The following is a 19790-nucleotide window of genomic DNA, read 5'->3' as shown; positions in this document are numbered from 1 at the left end:
ATTTATAAAAGGGTACGTGGGACAACTATATTTGTGGAAGGTTAAACAGCCTAATGCATGATATGAGCATCTGTGTCATGAATCAATGATTAAAGTAAAGTCTCTTTCATCAAAATTCAGCCATCTCAACCCTGGTAAATAATAGGCTAATTAGGCATCTGCTCATCCAATGTCCAAAGGGACAGGCCAGTTCCTGGCACAAAGCAAAACGTTTGTTGCACCAGTGAAAAATCATTTTCAAGCCTATGAAGCACCTACAGCAAAAAGATCAGCTCCTTCCTTTGCCAGAGGATGCTCTTCACAAGGAGGAAAATGAGATCCCCTTCCTCTTCCTGCTGTCAGGGCTCACACACTGCCCTTGGGTGGGTGAACCCAGCACCTGGTCCAGAGTGAGATGGACAGGAAACTCTAGACTGACTTAAAACACTCATTGATTAGAAGGAAAAAAGTGGAAAGCTGAAATGTTCTATCTGCCCAAATGTGTCAACTATAAGGTCTGAAGTTTAGATACAGTTAACAAGGGGGAAAAATCTGACCAAATTACAGAATAAACATGTTTGGCAGCAACAGTAATTAATTTTCCTTGCATGGATTCAGCCATCCACGACATGCCCAATACTTCTAGCAAAGGAACATGCTTCATTTGATTCAGGAATGCTTCCCTCCACTGCCATCGAGTCAGGCTCATCTTCCTGTTTGCTGTGGCTCTGTAGGTACAGCTTAACACAGAAACTGATGGCTCATTGTGCTGTGGTGAGGACAGCAGCGTGCTGCACAGCTAGCTGTGGCCCTGGCACCACTGCAGTGGCCAAATCCATTTGAATGACAGCCAGATTTAAGAGGAGATCTCCTAAGGCTGATTGAAATAACCCCAGAACTGCAAGGATTACATGCCAGTAGGGAGGCTGCAGATCCATCTTTATTCAGAATAAATGCCATTTCTTCCCAAGCACCCTTATCTATGCCTCACACATACCTCTAAGATCCCTTCAAGCAGTGAAGTGCTGCTGCCAGGTGACTCAATACCTGGAGGCCACTTGGCACCAGGCAGCCCCTCAAGCAAAATTTGTCACTAATTTTTCTTTCTGACACACCTCTAAAAAGAGACAAGTGGAGTTTTTTGTCTCAAGATTCCTCATCATTAGCTGGACATTGTAGAGGAAGACTGGTCACCCCCTCCTATAATACCATAAGAATGATCAGCAGCTCCCCTGAATGTAATGAGCTATTTCTTAGAAGGTTTTGTGCTCTTAGCACACCTCCTTAAGGCCTCAGCAAGGCTCTGTATGCTCTAAAACCAGCCATGTGCCTGCTGTGGCATTCCCTGGGCTCCTGCATTGCTCCCCTGGGACAGACTAGATTTTCCATGGCAGCTTGCAGCAGACTTCAGAATGGAAAGTTTTGCTAAATGCAAGATGGTCATGAATAACACAGGGAGTTTAATAACCTGTGTGTTATTTATTTTGCTCCTAAATTCAATCCATGCACTTTATTACATTCAAGGGTGTCAACTCACAAAATATGTCAAGCCTGCTCAGTTATTGCCCAATGTACAGTAAAGCTGTTTTCACTCATATTCCATGAGGTTATTCAAAATTACTTTAAAATGCTTACTGCTACAAGAAGTTCAAGGGAAAACTAACATCCTCCCTGTGCCCTTCTGTCTCCATTTGTCTGGCTGAGTATTTGTCCTTTTGTACCTTCAGCAAAATTTCAGCAAGGTTTTTCATACATATCCTGTCCAAGAGCTGTTTCTGAAAGCCATTACCAGATGCATTTTTAAAGATATTGAGAAGGCGGAGAAAAAAGTAGATCATCTTAAAAATATCTTCCTATTGCAAATACAATTTCTCATGTCAAACTGTTACAGTCAAATTGGCTCTTTCCACATTCTTAGTTTTTAAACATAAGTCACTTTGCCTTCTGAATTTTGGTATCTCACCCTCCTCCTCTCCTTTAATTTTAATGTAAAAGGATTGACTAGCACTGTGAGAAAAGCTTAGGCTACACAATTAGTTCAGATGAGCAGAGAAAAGTTAAAATAAATGGAATTTACTGGTACTAAAATAATAAAGCTCAGAGACATCTAAACAGCATTCACTTGCTTACCAGAACTGGTTATTTTGTTTATTAAAGTGACAGCCTTTCATGCAGTGAAATAGCTTCACCTGTGCATTACTTCAACAACTCTACTAAGCTGGAGAAATCTATGGTGAGGTGAAATGTGCACTTAGGAGGAGATAATCCAATATGCTCTGTCTGCAGTCTGTTCTATCATTTCCAGTCCAAAGGATAAAAATCCTAAAATACCCCATCAAGTCCCAGTGTGGCTCAAGAGGACATTGACTTTGTTATTAACAAAATTAGCTGGGGTTCAAAGCCAGTGAGCCCAAGTGCAGCTTTATTCTCTCTGCAGGCTCCTGAACGAGGATGGCAGCTGGCAGTGCACTCCATCCCTGCATCACACAAGTAAGAGAAGGAAAATTCCCATCAGTTGCTCCAGCCAGTCTCCAGGTTCCTGCAGGATGGATCCCCACAGCTGACTGAGGGGCTGTGCTCCAATTAGCACTGACCCTTTTGATGCTGGCCAGCCTGCAAAGCCAGATGGCAGCTTCTCCCTGGCATTTTGGGGCTGGGTACCAAGTGCAGACCACAGCTTTTGTAATAGCCTGGTAAATGGCTCCCAAGCTTTATTTCAAATGCTCCAGCCTCTCCCTGAACTGCAGCACAACTAGATCCAATCATACTTCTGAACTCCACAGGGAAGAGATGCAGATAAATTCCTCTGCAAAATACATAATCAACAGAAAAACAATGCATAAAACATACTATAGGTGTAATATATGTATAGACACACACATATACACTTTCCCCACTGCTTTCAGAGCACAGATATTAATGGTTCAGGTGATAAATCAATCTGCATGGCTAAAAGCAGTCAGAGTGATCATTTACAGCTTCCACTGACTTCAATAGAAGATACTGGCACTCTCAAAGCAAGGTTGAAAACTAAAATATTGTTGTACTTGGATGAATTTCTGTGTTTCAGATCTAGCAAACTGCATTTGAAGTTATCTTTGCTCATAACATAAAATCACAATGTCTGTTATGATATCAGTTTTCACTGCCCTTTGCTATTACAACACTGCAGAAATCAACAAAGTCATTTGCCAACACTCTGTCCAGAATCCCACCTTATACAACAGTTATATCTCAGTTTGACTACAACACAACTGCTAAATATTTGGTTTTGCAGAGAATAACCCACCAATATGACAACTGTAAATAGGCTGGATTGGACAGGGCTCTTTGTACCACTTCTGGCAACTCACTCCAAATCACCCTTGCCAAAGGTCCCTAGAGGACAGCTGGGAAGTTTGCTCCCTCCCTTCCTCTAATCTTGTTAGAAGGAAACCAAGCCACTTGGAGAATGGAATTAACAGAGTACAACCAGGATGAGATGGGATCAAGCAATCAGCATTTTCCAGCTCTCAAGGAGAAGGAAAAAAGATGAAAGCAGTTTTCACTTTAAATCAGCTAATCTATCCTCCACCTTGGACTCTGGGGGAAAAAACCCAACCTACTGATTTAGAGTTAATCCAGTTCTCTCACCACCACCTCTTCTCAGCTCTGGTGTCAGGCCTCTTGCTTTTAAAACCAGACTAAAACATGTCAAAGTATTCCATCATGGTGAGACATATTCATCATTGCAGAGCTGGAATATTATTTCTTATTTCCAGGGACACCTGGGAGTTTGTGCTAGGAAAATCAAGTACACAGACTTAAATTGTTTTCTAAACAAAGAGCCAAAGCCCTCCAGCAGTATTAGAAGATCAGCAGCTCTCACTCCTCCAGCCCTACTTGGAGTTGCTGCAAGTAAAAACTCAGGCTCAAAACCTTTTCTCCTGGCTTTTGCTTTCTAGTAAAATTCCTTGTTGAACTGAACAGGCAAGAAGATGATGAAGTAATTTGCCCAGAGCTGTCAGGCTGGACAGGATCTTACCTTCCTCACCCTTCTCACTCCTGGCTCAGGGCAGCTTTAGCCACTTAGATAATTTTTTTCAAAGAAAGGAATGCTCAGTTATCTGAAAACAAAATTCATAGGTGGTTTTGCACACGGTTGTCATTGTGACTTATGTTTCCAAACAAGTGAAAATTAGGCTAACCTTTAAACGTTCCCGCATTGCTTGGCAGTCAAAACAAAAATGACAAAAAATATACTCTAATTTTAGCAGCATCCAAGTCTGACACATGCCAGATTCTGACACATGCCATTTTCCTGAGTCACCAACATGTGGCATCCTGCTGCTCCAGCTTTCACACACCGAAGCTGAGGGATGATGGAATGTGTCTGCTGGTGGCAGTAATAGTCTGGTACCCTTAGCAACATTGGGAGAACTCTGAACCTTTGCTTACATCAGGCCAGATCAATACAGCCATTATCAAGGGACATAAACAGAATAAAAAGCTGTCTCTATTGCATGAGTTAACTGCAGCAAGAGGAGAACATCCAGTTCCTGAAGGGCAGACTCACCAACCAAGCACAGGCAATAACGTTTCCATAGACTACAAGTCATCAGGGAGGATTAAATCTACTCCTGCTGAGGTTTAATTCCACAGTGAATATCCTTTTGGGGGGAAGTCATAAACCACACAAATTCCCTAGCAGAACACCAATACTGAGATGAAGGCAGTTTATTTTCAAAAAATACAAAACAATAGATTAGCTGGACTCAGAACAGAAATAGATTTTTCTTGATGTACATCTAAGTAAACAGCCTTCAAATAGTGCTCTGCTGATGAGGTCTTTTCCAGAGGTGACTGCATTTCAGTAGGGCATAAACTGATTCCTAACTTGCATTTAAACTTTGGAGGTTTGTCTTCAAGATATAATGAGACAGGACAGGATCCTATTTCAGAGGGTGCTACTGAAAATCAAAACCTAAATGCAAGATATTCTCACAGTTAAAAATGGAACTTTCAGGAGACAGCCCAAAAATAAAAAGATTTAAAGCAACAACCTATTTTTAAAAATCACATAACACTAGTAGCATTACGTATTATGCAGTGTTGTTAATTGGGGAAAAGCACTAAAACTACCAAAACCCCCTATTAAATTCTATACATCAACACATATAAAGGGTTGTTGTCCACCTTGGCCGTGAGCTGGCAGTGTCCTTGCAGCCAAGGAAGGGCAGTGGTGTCAGCCTCAACACGAAGAAGAAATTCTGCCCACTGAGTGGGGCAGAGCAGTGGGACAGGCTGCCCAGGGAGGTTATGGATTTCCCTCTCTGGAGACATTCCAAACCCACCTGGACATGTTCCTGTGTAAGCTGCTCCAGGTGACCCTGCCTTGGAGGGGGGCTGGATGACCTCTGGCCATCCTTCCCAAACCCAAGTGTCCTGTGATTCTATAAACCAGACACAAATACCAGGCTGAAGGAGGGAGAAAAGCTGCACTGCCTTTACAAACCGGGCACACACATCATTTTGCTGAGCTCCCTTTTGAGCACTATCAAACACATTGTTGATTTTTCCTCCCTACTCATGTGCTCCATGGTGTGTGTTAACTTAAATTTTGCTGTTTATGCTCAAGCAACTCTCTCTATCTCCCAGATGTACATTTATGTGAATCAAGGATTATCAGTCTTCATAATGTGATCCTTCCCATGTCTTGAGAAATAATGAAATAATTATCAGCATTGTCTCCAAAGAAGTCACCCTGGAACACGAACAAGCCTCACAGAAATGAAGGAGGCAGCTCACACGTTGGGGCAGCCCAGACTTTTGGCATGTGCAGGCAGATTTATCACATAAAGTATGGTCAGATTCTGCAGCTCAGGCCATCAAAATGACCCAGCTCAGTAATCCAGCTCTACACTGCAGTTTCCTATATGTCAGTTCCCAGAAGGTGTACGCACTGAAGAAAAAAAGAAATTTTTTTTTTTTATTTTTACAAAAAAGAAAATAATTTTTTTAAAGAAAACTACCTTACCAGCACAGGAATGAAGTTTTGAAGATATTTGGAGAAAGATTTGATATTCCAGATACTCTTGTGAGATAAATCCTCTAAGCTCTTTTAGATCAGTCATTTTCTCGAGCAGCTAAACCACCAGAAGTTGGGGAAGCTCAGACTTTGATGCCCATTTAGGAAAACCATGATGGATGATATTTAGTACTTTGTAAGTCAGACTAGATTATCACGGTGATTCCTGTCTGCTTTTAAAAACCTATTGATCCACTGGTGTCAGCACTGCAGAAGACAGCAAGTAGAAGCTTTCAAAATACTTTTAAGACAGGGACTATTGCTAACTTTGATGTGGTAAAATTCCAACATCATGATGTATCTCCTGACAAGAAGAAAATTAAACTTCTGTTAATTAATACATTAATTTTAATTGGATTTTTCACAAGGCATATAGTAATCAGATTCTGAAGAGATGACTGAATGCATCCACATAGGAAACATCGATCTGTCGTGTAACACTAACTCGAAAGATTTAAGCTACTAATTCAGTTTTCTTGTCTGAGGAGCCTCTCCAGCAGGTTTGCATATAGTGGTCCTCTGGGTTTGGGAGAGTTTCTAAGCATAAAGTAGTGAAGGAAGTCAGCAGAAAAGCTTTAACAAGAATAGGAATTAAGTCTTGTTCCAGTGCAGCTTGAGCAATGCTATGAATAGGTCACATACATCATGGAAACCAGCCATGAAATATAAGAACTTGCAGCCATCCAGAGACTGATTAATGATTCAAATAAGCAATTTCTTTTCATAATTGCACTTATGGAACATTAGAGACACAGACCCCATTCAACAGCTTAAACTGGGCTCTAGATCAAGAAAACATATGCAAAACTGCAGGGTTGCTGCCTGCAAAAGCCAGCTAGTAATGCTACCAGCATTAAGCTATTTTTTGATGCCTATGCAACTAAAAGAGCAGTTTTTCAGGTTTAAGGAAAATAACAACTCTGGAAGCAGCTCTGCTTCGTTATAATCCTCATAGGATGAGTTTGCAAAAGGAAAGCTCCTGGCCAGTCGAAATCATAAGGGATATCTATTATACTTTGCAGAAGGGAAACAGCATTATTTGTTCAGCTCTAGTCACCCACTCTGTAACTAAAACTCATCTGCTTAAATATCCCACTGGATCCATTAGTTACCTTCCTTTCAGCTGTTAGGCAGTCAATCTGTTTTTCTCACTGGATTCCTGTTCTCAGGCATGGCTGACACAATAAGCCAGGCACAGGCTGAAAATAAGCAGTGGAGAATCCTATCTACAGGACTATCTGGGATTACTATTTTGGAATGGCATATACCAAAAAATCAGTGGACCTATCCTACACCTCTGCATATTGTCACAAAGACAATATAATGGCTTCCCCTGAGGATAATGATCTTTTATCCAGGGAAATCATATAGTATGTAGATATTTCCCATCAAAACACAGTTTCACTTTTTTTTTTTTTTTTTTTGTATGGCACTGCAAAGTAACTCCACCAAGATTCAGATGTCCCCAGCACCAGAATTACAGGAATGCAGAGGTACACAGGACAGAATAAAGCTCTCTTCTATGCAGAACAACCATTATTGGTTGTCCACAAACCTGACAGTGCCAATCCAGCCATCAAACAGCCACCCCTGATGCCTTGGGTTTTAGCACTGCCCGAAGTGTATCCTTTCAATAAATACCTATTTTATCCCTTTTGCTCTGTGTAGTCTCTGTTCCAGGTCAGCCTTTCCAGGCATCACCTCTTCTACCTTAATCAGGGAATAGTACAAGAGGCTGTCAGAGAGCAGGAGCAGGAGCTGTGTTTTCTTTGTCATTTACTCATGAAAGAGCAGCCACACAGAGATCCCTGGATGTGGGCAGCACAGGAAACAATGCAAGTAAAAGCATAAATGAGCACAAAAAGCTCGTATCATCCAAGAGAACTTGGATTCTTCACTTCTTTAAAATCATTTGGTTAGAAATTTGCCAATGCTTTTCAGAAATTCAAATCAGGCAACAGGTTGATTGCCTTTATCTTCCTGCATGTCAAACCCCCGACAAAAGGCTAGCAGATGTATAAATTTTGCTTTCAAAAATGAAAACTCCCATTAAACCACTGTTATCCATGTTATCTGACTTGTCCCCCATAAAGAGCAGCTCTAATTTGGGAATTCCCTTTAGGCTCCTCACTGTGAACACCAAAGCAAATAACTCATTTAGCTTTTCTGCAAAAAACTTATTTTCCTTGAGCACTTCTTTTACATCTTGATCATCTATCAACCTTATAGACCTTCAGGCAGGCTTCTTGCCTCTGATGTGTTTGAAAAAGTTTTTATTATTAGTTTTTATGCCTTTAGCAAGTTATTCTTCAAAATTGTTTTTGTCCGCTATTATTATGGGTTTGCATTTAACTTGCCAGAGTGTACTGGGGTTTTTTTTTTGCCTTAGTTCATTTGGGCAAGACTTCAAAGGGTGTCCTTTAATGCTAATGACCTTCTTCTGTCTAATAATCCCCGTTCCTAACTTCTCATGCAGCCTTTTATAAACTTGTGGAGTTTTTCAAATAGGGGTAACACTCCTGCTCTCTAAAGGTAAAGCTGCAAAAATCCATCCTAAAATGGTGTTTTCATGTAGCTGCCATGTCACCCCAAAGTGTTACTTTGTTCTGTTTTGCCCATTTAGCTACTGCTTTTAGATTTCTTTTCCATTTTATATTGGTCCCCTATCAGAAGTTTGTGCCATTCTAAGGTCTTTTTGGTTTTCATATTCCACCACGAATGATGAATTTGAACATGTTTATATTTATTATTATGGGATGATTCTATGACAGGTACATCTTCAATCAAGACTTAATCCTTACTAAAGGATATTTTTTTTTTTTTTTTTTACATTTGCTCTTCTCTTTCAGGCTCTTTGATTTCTTGCTTCCAGAAAATGTCATTTTAAAGTGTATAAATGTGGTTTCCACATCAACTTTAATCATGACCCTTAATCAGCCTCTGTCATTACATTCTTTGAGTCCTCATTGCTTCTGTGATAATTCTGAGCATGCACTAAAGATGCTTAGTGCTATCATCCCATTTTGGCATGAAATTTTATTGCACAGAGATTGTGGGATTTTTCAGTACTTGTTGATGCAATTCCACTTCCCTGCCTTTTTTTTTCTTCTTTTCTTTTCTCTTTTTTCCTTCTGATCTTTCTTTGAACTGTAATGTCACTCCTCTGCTGGCTTGGTTTCCTCTGTTATTAGTGGATTATTTTACACTGCTATTCCAGTGCTCCCTGATTGAGATGCTATTATGTCAATATTCTCATTTAAAATCAGCATTTTACTTTACCCATCTTCATTGCATACACTGGGCTAATTGTCCACTGGCTCTATTACTGCTATCTTGCACCAGTAGAAAAGCATGAGCAGACATAGTTAGGTCAAACACTTGGCCAGCTGTCTCTAAATCATTTTTGAATACTAAGAGCTCTTTTGTATTAAATAAAAAAGCTCTAGCAGTGACTTTGCCCCTGTGTCTTAAAAGGCAAATGCATTCCCAGGAAAATTGAACAAAGGGCATGGTACCAACACCTTCTGAAGTGGGAAAAATGAAATGGATCAGCTCATTCCAGGCCTTTCCACTTGCATCCTGTGAGAAGCCCAGAGTCTAAGAAGCTGTGGCAAGAGGCAGCTGGAATTGAGTGCTGTATTGTGCAGGAGCTCATTCTCCTCAGTGCTCAGCAGTTCAAATGCAAGCACTGAAGCAGACTTGTCAGTGACCTTGACTCTGACCCACTTTATAGAAGCACTTGGGGAAGGAGCAGACGCAAAGGGGGAGGTTTTCATAAGTGGCTAAAAAAAAAAAAAAAAAAAATCTCAAATTCTCGTGTCTCACTGAAAAGCTGAGAAGGGGAGGAGAAACATGAAACCAGAATTACTGAGGAGGAGCTAATGATATCTCCCAGACTCAAGGAAACTCTCAATGCAGCACTGAACATGTCAGCCACTCCCTGATTAATGTTACTTAAAATTTAAAAATCCCAAATCCTCTCTCCCCAGTGCAGATGTTAAGAGGAATTTGATAACATTACACCTGTAAGAATTAAGGAATGTTGAAGCAGGAAGAAGATGCATGAGAAGGAGAAAAGAATCCATACTGAACCCCTCTTGTACACTCAGTCCAAGAAAAAAAAAGTGTATTATATAAAGGGCATATTTTCCTCCATTGGCAAGGGGTAAGTTCTTTGAAGAGACAGCTCTGATTCATCAGCAGGGTGCTGGCAGATGCCCCTAGAAAAATAGAGAACATGGCTGTACATCTTCAAAAAAACATTTTAGGAGACACAATTTCCTCAGAGGGATATTTGAGTTGTGTTCAGCCCCCTAGGCACATCCCAGGAAAATACAACCATGTTTTGATGGTAGAGAGGATACTAAAGCTTTGATGGATAATATTTTGATCCAAGGTAAAAGAGAGGAGTTTGACTAAAGGCCCTAAAGAGCCGTGGAAAGAGACTGAGATGCTGAGCTAAAACTAAGAAGGCAACAACATAAGTTCCATGTAATAGCAATAAAACACCTGGAAGAAAAGATAAGGTGTACAGTAGATCACTGCAAAGTCGAGGTCATAACATGTGTGCCCCAAACAAAAAGCAGCAGCACAGAGATTCCTCCGAATGGCAAACTCCTGAAAAAAAAAAACAAACTAGTTCAGATGTTTAGAGCACCAGATGGTGCTGCACACAGACACCCCACATCACAGCATGCAAGAATGGACACAACCTGTGAGAATATCAGAGCTGAGTAAAGGGACACTTGTCTAGGAATATGATGGTGAACCACACACCAATCTGTCTGCAGTGCTTCATGCAGGTGTCTGAGTATCGTGGAGAACAACAGCTTAGGGGTGTCAGGTACAAATGAAAACTGGACAATATTATGTTGTGAAAAGGAAAATTTTTGTCCCTGGGATTAAAGCATTTCATTCCTCTTTGTGTTATTGGTTTTACCTGAAACTGTTCCTATTCTAGTTAAAAACATTACTAAAAAGGATAGCAAAAAAAAAAAAAAAACCCAAACCAGTCAACCAAAGAAATCATAGCCTGTGTCAGAGATTACCACTATGATATGATTAGTACAATGACTGAGTAGAAACAGAGAGAAATTTGGTAGCTGTAGACACATTTCAGACTTGTTTCCTGGAGAGTCTGGAGTATTTGACAAAAATACAGTGGAGCATCATCCAGGACTAGATTGTGAACATGCAAGTGTGATCAAAACAAAACAAAACCAGCCAAAAAGCCTGTCTAGTTTAGATGAAATGTGATTTATAATTTCAAAATATAAATTTTACTTAGCAAAAAATAAGACTATTAGCACTGGTTTGCCTGAATAGCAGTCTCTTCCTTGACTATCATTTTAAAAAGGAGTTCACAGTTGCAAGTGGAACTTCATCTGACAGTGTCAATGATTCCTAAAAGTTACCAGAGAAATTATATATTCACTTTTATATATTCATTTATATTTATGAAGAATTACATGTTGAAAACAAATCAAAGGGACAGGACAAAAATAATAGATTAATTGGAGATGAGAAGGAAATCTGTAGAGTTTATTGAGTGTATTCAACTGCCTCAAAAGGGAATTAACTCTATCTAAACCTTTTTCCAATAAATACCTGTCATAAAACCCTCCAGTGGCAAAGATTCAGCATCTCCTGCAAATAATTTGTTCTAGTGTAAAACCAGCTCTACATTTGCAGGTTTCTTTGAATATTATGTGTGTTTAAAGGGCTGTGGGAAGAAAGTAGCTAAGATCAGAAGCTGCTTCACCAGGTATAAACATAGAACATATTACTAGATCAAGAGAGAATGTTTACTCCAGGAAGTAGAATTGGTAAAATTGCATGAAAGGAACTGAGGAGCTCCTCTGAATTGTTACTCTCACAAGATTGCTTATCAGAAAATGCTGATAAACATTTGACTAACAAACTGCTCATGCACACCTTTGCTTCTGTCAGCAGATACCAAATTTATCCTTATTTACCCATGAGCAGAGTTTAATGGGATTACTTTTAAACAGAAGTAGAAAATTAGCCAGAGCATTAGTAACTCTGATTATGCTGGTCCAACAGGAAGGTGTGAAATAGAGTCAAAATCCTGAGCACAAGCTGTGGAACCAGACAATGATGGGTATATCACACTGCTAAATTACAGCACTGAGAGAAAGGCTGTCACTACTATTCAACAGAGAACTGAAATCAGAATTATATTTTCAAAATACTGAAAAGTTACACTTCATTCAACAGGGACTTGCAAGAGAGAAGGTACAGGGCACTTCTGCAATATCAACAAAGTGGCACAAACAGGAGCATTGCCATAGTAAGTGGCCACAGGGCTATCACAGCTGAACACACACTGCATGAGCAGAGGTGATCCCTCTTCTAGTTCCAGGAGGAGAGAAATGAGAGGCAGCATGTTGGCCATGCTGCCTAAGAATTCAGAACATATACTATATTATCCTGAGAATTGTTGGCAAAAGATGATGCCTGGCAATGACTGTTTTGATGTCGGAGTAAAAACCATCAGGTACAAATGACAACCCAGGATGTCTGAGGGGCTCTCTGAGTGTCATTTCCTGGTTGGTTGTTAAAATTCAATAATGAGTTAAAAATTATTATTCACTACTATTGTGTTGTTTAGAAGGAAGTGTAAGAGCTCTGCTAACAGCAAATGGGGCCAGGTAGTGAGTGATGTTACAGAGCTCATTACCCTGTGTTAATCTGCTATGGCTCCTCACACCAGATGATGCAGACCTCAGCCGATCTGTTTGGCTCCAAGTGAGTTCTGAGCAACACCAAACCCCAACCCACAGCCTTTCCAAACATTTATTAACATCCAAACTGGCATCAGCTAGAATGAGAATTATCTTATAATTTTCCAGTGAAATATTTTCTAGTTTGCTGCTCCAATTTATAACAGGAGCAAGGGAGATGATGAGGGGAAAAAAGAATTTTTGAAGAGAAAACAATTGCTTGCAGTCATTCAAATGTTAGATTAGAAAATGCTACTTGAGGGCTTATAACATAAGAAGCCTAATGTGCAGTTTTGATGTGAAAACCTTGCAAAATCTGTTGTTATACTTGTCAACTATCCAGTATCACATTGATGGTAATACTAACATCATTTCACGAGATGAGTGGAAGCAGAGCCTCTAAGATTGACACACTTTACAGGACTGACAAAAATAAAATTTATGTCACTTTCCAGCAAAGCACACACATCTTGGAGACCAGCTGCATTTTTCTAAATGTGGAGTTGTCTGGTGAAGAATGTGGCACTGCCCAAGGCTGAGAGGATGTGAGGTCACTAAAGCAATGATGCCATTGGGGATAATTGCAACTGGCAAAGTATCAGTTCCAGGATTCTAAGTCTGTATTTTGTGACTTAGTTTTCCATAAAAACAGAATGCCTCTCTCAAAGTATGGCAGAGATAAGAGAAAAAAAAAAAAATCTTGATTTATTTCACTGCAAAAGTTGAGCATGATGGAGAAGGTGGGGGGTTGGATGTGCTGCATGTGGGGCAGTCCCACAACACCACACTTGGCTCCTGCACAGTCACAACTCCTGTCCTTGGCAGTGCACTCTGAATGGTGCCTCTGGAGGCCCAGGAGAGATGTAGGCTGAAAACAGCATTGGCAGTGGGCAGCCTAAAGGGTGTCTGAAACAGAGCAGCACAAGGAGGGGCAGTGATGGAGGGACTTCATGGGGCATCAACACCCAAACTGCATCTCTGAAAGAGCTGGGAAGTGGTCTGGAGTGGTAAGAACACCTGACAGCCCTGAAAACCCAGACCAAGAATGGGAAAAACAGAAAATGGAAAGGAAGTCTGTGAGCACAGAGGGGGGAAAGAGATTGTTTGGCAATGGGAAAACCTAGAGAAAGCACCTGGCTGGACAGGAGCCAGCTCTAGAGTTATAGACAGGGGGGATAACGTGCTTCCCTTCATCTGGGAGCTCACCTGCTTCACACACCACTCAACCTTCAACCTGACCTGTTTTCCATTATCAGTCACTAGCTGGAACTCGGAGATCAGGACTTTCCCCCCAAAACAAGCTCTCTCTGCTCTCTTCCTGCAGCAGAGAGGGGCAGGATGTTCTGAGAGGAGCCAGCCCTGGGAGCACACCCATCAGTCTCTGAAGAAGGGTCTGGGGAGAGATGGTAACACAGATCTAGAGGACCATAGCTTTGGAAGAAAGCAAATATATTCTCTTTCTGAAGAGGAGCACAGTCATCTGCTGGAGAACCCGGTTACATTGACTTACCAGGCTGATTCCCTGTACTTTTACTGCTTGCCCACTCAAGCCTAGCTGGATCAAAAGCAAGGCGTCCTCAGAGACAGGAATACTGGGAAATAATGATTTTGTTCAAATCTAAGCCTGCACATGGGATCTTAAAAAACTTTCTCAAAAAGATAAAACGTGTCACTCACCCTTAAATATCACCCCCTCCCCATGCCTACAGTATTATATTAACTCATCCTATCTTATTACTAATGCTGTTGTCAGCAGATACCCCTGAAACCCACAGGCTCCTTCCCTCCCTCTCTCCTGTCCACAGCAATAGCAGATTGCCATCCTCTATCAGCTAATTCATCAGCCCTTGTGACAGATGTCTGTGTGGTGGATCTAAAGGTTCCAGCCCAGCAGATGACTCAGAGTTTCGCATGCTGGGGCTTTCATTTTGCATTGAATCAGTGAAATCTTTCACCCAGAATAGTATTAAAAGTATGCAAGGGCTGCAACATCAAGCACTCCAAAGTGAGGAATGAATACAGAAAAGTCACTTTTGCAGAAATAATTTAAATTTCAGTATGCATGACAAAGGAGATGCTAATTAAGGAGCACATCCCAGGTAAGTGGTTTCTTTTGTTTTGTTTTGGACAAGTGTCCAGCTGACTCAGGGCACAAGGTGAACAGCATCTAGCAAAGGAATCATTTGCTTGTAGGACTTCAGCTTCAATTCAACAGGATCTGAAAACAGGCAGAACAGAAGAAACATGGAAGAAAAAGCACCAAGTCCAGTGTTGCAGTGAGAGCGCCTGGGAGCCCTGAGTCCCACGTCTGCATTTTCATTTGGGAGGAGCAAATTACTTGAAACAGATTCATCCCAAGTGGTCAGTCACCACCTATTCCTTGTCTCCTAGCTCCTTGGAGAACCAAATGACAGAAATAGTCCATCCCAATCTTCCTTGCAGAAGCAAGAAGTAGAAACAAGACATTGAAGATATCAATCTTTACTGAATGACATGAAACAAATCTGATTCCAGGCATCTTAAACCATCCATCACAAATGAGTAGGTGTGATCATGACTGTTTCTTATCCACACAAGGATGAAACATTTGTCTCTCACAGGAGTCCCCTCCCCAGAAATAATCCACATTTCTGCAGTGCTCCCAGGGTATAGCAACGAGCAGAACAAAAGAGCCTACGAGGAGATTAACAGTTCTATCTTCAGAGCAGGACCTGCATAGTTCACAATAAACACAGAACAAGGCTGCACAATGAGCATTGAAGGTAAAACAAAACACTGAGTAGCTGCTTATTATGTGGGAGTTTTGGAGAACCTGGTGAGGCAGAGGTCCAGAGGGGAGAATAACACTCACCCTGTGAGCAAAGGCCATATCACAATGCTCCGATTGAGGGGGCTGAGCTGACACTGAGCACACGACCTGAGTGCACTGACTAAATCTGTTTTTAAAGGCTGCTGGAATGGCTCATATGAACATGCTTTAACAAACTGCAAACAAGAGTCAGCTGAGTTGATTTGAACAACACATTCATATTCTGAGATAATTCTGCTACCTGCTCCACCACAGACAGGGAAACCATCAACAAATATAATATCACCTGGTGGAGTGGTAGGAAGACTTTGCTAACTCATGTATGGGCAGGCAAAGGTACTTGGGAGCAGAAATATCCCCAGCCAGCAGCACATGATCTAGAGGACACTATCACTTCAGTGTCATCTGCAAGACTGGTACCAATAGAAACAGCTGAGAATATCCCCTCACTGCATTAGGTCAACATAATGACACTGATCATCAGAGTTCCTGTGTTAAAATCAGTGGCATGGAGATCAAAAGCTTCCTATTGTCCTCTCATTTCTTGACCCATCCATTCCTTCCTAAGGGTGATATGGTCCTTACAGAATCTGAAACACTTTAAAAATAAAATAAAATTAGAACACTTTGTAAAACCCAGAAGAACAGTGAACCACAAGTGCTTTGGATTATTTTTATACAGTAACTAAAGCAAACATTCAGCCTTGGAACACTCAGTGCTGGAATCACTGTAGCTGTGGCATTGTGCTTGTGCCTCATACCCACTTCACTTATTTCTGTGTCACTCATCCTCCCTGCTCCAGAATGAACTTTTTTTCAAAGGAAAGAGCTTATCTCCTATACTGCAGAGCAGAAGAAAAATCCTCCTATGCAGCAATATTTAAAACACGGTTTTATGGTCTTATGGCAGCTAATTTTCCTTAAGTGATTTAAGGGAATGAATACATCTAAAAGTCCTGCACTGAGCTGTTCTGCAATGGCAACATGAAGCCAAACTTCCTCTTGCTTTAAACAATCCAGTCTTTTGTGGACAGCCCTTCACAGCAGACCTTGTCTGCATGGGAGGGATGAAGGGGTTTTTTTTATTACATAATTTCTCAGGGAATTAGGTTTTGTATTTGATTTCATTTCATATTCCCCAGTGTGAGAAGACTTCAGGTGAGGAGAGGGTGGCAGGACAGACATGCTCAAATGCCAAATGCCTGATGTGACACAGTTTGACACCAGCCCTCCTGCAGCAGGTCACCTGTGCATGCAGCCAGCCATCTATCATGTATTAGTCATCTGAAAGTAACACTCTACCCCTGAAAAGCACCTAAAATTTTTAGCTGCCTGAAGGGATTCAAAGCAGGATTTATTCTGGCACTCTGTCACAACTTAATAAAAGCAGTCACTGCTAAAGCAGGATGGTTCATGGACAGTCCCTAGCCTGCCCTGAGGAAGCTGGCATGTCTCCCCCTTTTGTCCCAGCACTTTGGATATAGTCTTTTCATACCAATATTACTGGGATCAGGGGGACTAAGAATCCGGTATTGCCTGAAAATAACAGTAATCCTATATACTGCATTGCATTGCTGAGCATCCCTGAAACTGCCAGAATGGATGGTGTTGACAAGGGGATGATAAAACCAGACAGGAAGGGTTTTATGGTGGGTAGCTAATTTACTAAGAAATGGAATTCTGAAGAGCAACCTGAACTTTGCTGGTACTTTAGTTAAAAAAATATATTTTTAAAAGTATTTTAAAAAATAAATAAACTTGAAAATGAAATGTTACACTTGTGTTTATAAGGCTCCTTTTTTTTCCCTTAGAAAGAAATGAACTGGAACTGGTTCATCTCAGGTTGATCACTGGGGAGAAAAGGAGATAGAAAGATAGAAGAAAAAAAATATTTTCATTTCAGATCAGTTCTCACCAAACAGTTATTTTGATTTTTCGTTTTAGCCACCAAAGTAAATTAATTCATTCTTCACACACAGGACAGCTGGAAGCTACCAGAATTTTCAAAGCTTCCTCAGAATGGGATGCAGCTGAAAAGAACTTCTCCTGACCTCCTAGAACAGCTTTACTTTACTGACAGTGACTTTTAATAGTGCCAGGGTTTGTTCCTTATTGGCTATCAGCACTTCCCTACACCCAGCTTTCTGTAATGTTTAAGGACCTCTTCATTCTTGGGAAAAACTCTTCTTAAAGCAGTCTGCATGCTCACTCCGTTGTCTAGAAATAAAATTGTGTTGCTTTTCGGGGTAGAAAGCAGAGGAGCAACCAGGCTGGCTCCAAAGTTCCTTTGTATGCTTTTCCATCATTATCATCATCATTTTAATAGAGCTTAGGAGCCTTGGTCAGAGGCACAATGCACAGTGCAAGGTGCTGCAGAAACTGAATAGAAAGACAAATTCCGTGCCAAACAATTAGCAGTCTAAGAAAATATTTTTCATGAAATTGAATTTCAGTCCCTATGTAAGGATCTTATCTATTAACCTATCTTCCTTGTACCTAAAGCCTCCTCTGTACAGGTATTACTGGAAGATAGAAAGTCCATTTAAGACGTATTGAGAAAACCAGGAGTTAAATTAAATGAGGTTTATCCTATACATGATGTAGCCAGGGGTAAGAATCCTCTTTCTTTATTAGCAAAGCAAGCCAGGTCCTTATTCATAGAAACAAAAAAAGGAAAAATTAACAAAACTTCAGGGACTTAAACATTCAAATTCCCTCTCCATTGTGAGAAGCAACAAGAAAGAACAAATAGCAGGAATCCCATAATGAAAAAAAAATAATAATCTATAAAGTCTCTTCTTATTTTTTGGTAGTGATTTTTTCCTACCCATCTCCTTTTTTTTTCTAGCAGTTTTACTTAGGTGCCACGTTCAATAATCCTTCTGTGCTTTGATGTCAAACATTCAATAGCTGTCTGCCTCCCTCCCACTCCTCCATATTCTGCACAATCCATCTCCTCTGATTAGCCAAGATTTCACCTTCAAGAACACCTCTGCTTCTCTGAGTGAGCATGAGTGTGTGTGTGTGTGTTTTTATAGAATATTTGAAAATATTCTCCCCCTCCTGCACTGCACACCACACAGCCACCACTGCCAGAGCCCTGGATTAAGCATCACTGCCATTCCCTAATTCAATTTGGGGTGCCTGCTGTTTTGAATCCAGCTCAGAGCAATGAGAGCAGCTTGACTGAATTTAGGCCCTGCTTTCAGAATTATTCCATAGTTAATCCGAGCTGAACTTCATTTCACTCGCTTTCTCCACTCCTGATGCTTCCTGTGGCAGAAGGCACCGCTGTTCCCTGATGTCCTGCAGGGTGGGATCGGTCCCGGAGCTCAAGGGGGGCTCAGCAGCTCCTGTCCCACTCACCGGGTTGTTGTACATGTCGATGATGAGCTCCTTCACTCCGTGCAGGGTGGGGTGAGCCCACGGAGAGGGATTTGCCCAGTGCCGGTTCAGATCGAACCCCATCAGGGAGCACCTGCACACGGACACACACACAGAACAGACACAAAGCACTTAGGGATGGGCTGCAGCCTCAGGGTGATAAATATATATATATATTAGGGTGATATATATATATGCAGCTGAAGTAGTTAAATTATATTCTCATGGGGGAAACAAAGCAAACGCTCCCCTGGGGAGAGGCTGCAGCAATGGCACTTTTCAGAAATAACCAGCAGAATACCCACTGAAACAGCTCTGGTCATTCAGCCTTCTCCCCCTCCACAGTCTGTGCTCACTGAATCCTCTGCTTGTTCCCAGCTTGGCAGGCTGGCCCTGGAGCAGCCTTGGAGGTTCAGGTTCAGATTCAGGCTTACCTGACCTTGGAGGTTCAGGTTCAGCCTTGCCTGACCTTGGAGGTTCAGGGTGAGGTTCAGCCTTGCCTGACCTTGGAGGTTCCCTTCTCTTTGCTCTGGCTGAGGCTCTGCAGCTCTGAGGCTGATTTACACACTGCACCACCAAGCTGGACCTTCAGCTTGTCCTCAGTCAGGCTTTGATCAGCAGGGCTGTTCAGAGCATTGCAATCAATGGCCATTAAGTTTGTGCTTAAGGGATTTAAACATGAATGTCATTGTGCCACTAGCCCAAGCCTCGGTCTGCAATTGCTTACTCAAAAGTAAGCCAACCAAATCACCAAGTTAAAATGCTTATTGGCCATCAAATCCTATAGGCATTAAAGCATGGATTCCAC

The 19790-nt window shown here is 41.3% G+C and overlaps 1 protein-coding gene across 3 annotated transcripts in view; it reads right to left on the bottom strand.

The window, feature by feature from the left end:
• Nucleotides 1-19790, bottom strand: part of BEND5 (BEN domain containing 5) — an 875016-nt gene that overhangs the window by 125642 nt on the left and 729584 nt on the right. For all 3 annotated transcript variants that reach the window (XM_014870680.2, XM_088169741.1, XM_088169740.1), the window contains exon 9: nt 18965-19076. In XM_014870680.2, coding sequence (XP_014726166.2) covers nt 18965-19076 — 112 coding nt within the window. The remainder of the gene's footprint in view (nt 1-18964; nt 19077-19790) is intronic.

The sequence above is a fragment of the Sturnus vulgaris genome, chromosome 9, assembly GCF_052056855.1.
Source record: "Sturnus vulgaris isolate bStuVul1 chromosome 9, bStuVul1.hap1, whole genome shotgun sequence".
In the NCBI taxonomy this organism is placed as follows: Eukaryota; Metazoa; Chordata; class Aves; order Passeriformes; family Sturnidae; genus Sturnus; species Sturnus vulgaris.
Note: the sequence above shows the minus strand (reverse complement) of the source record. Positions and strands in the feature narration are given on the sequence as shown.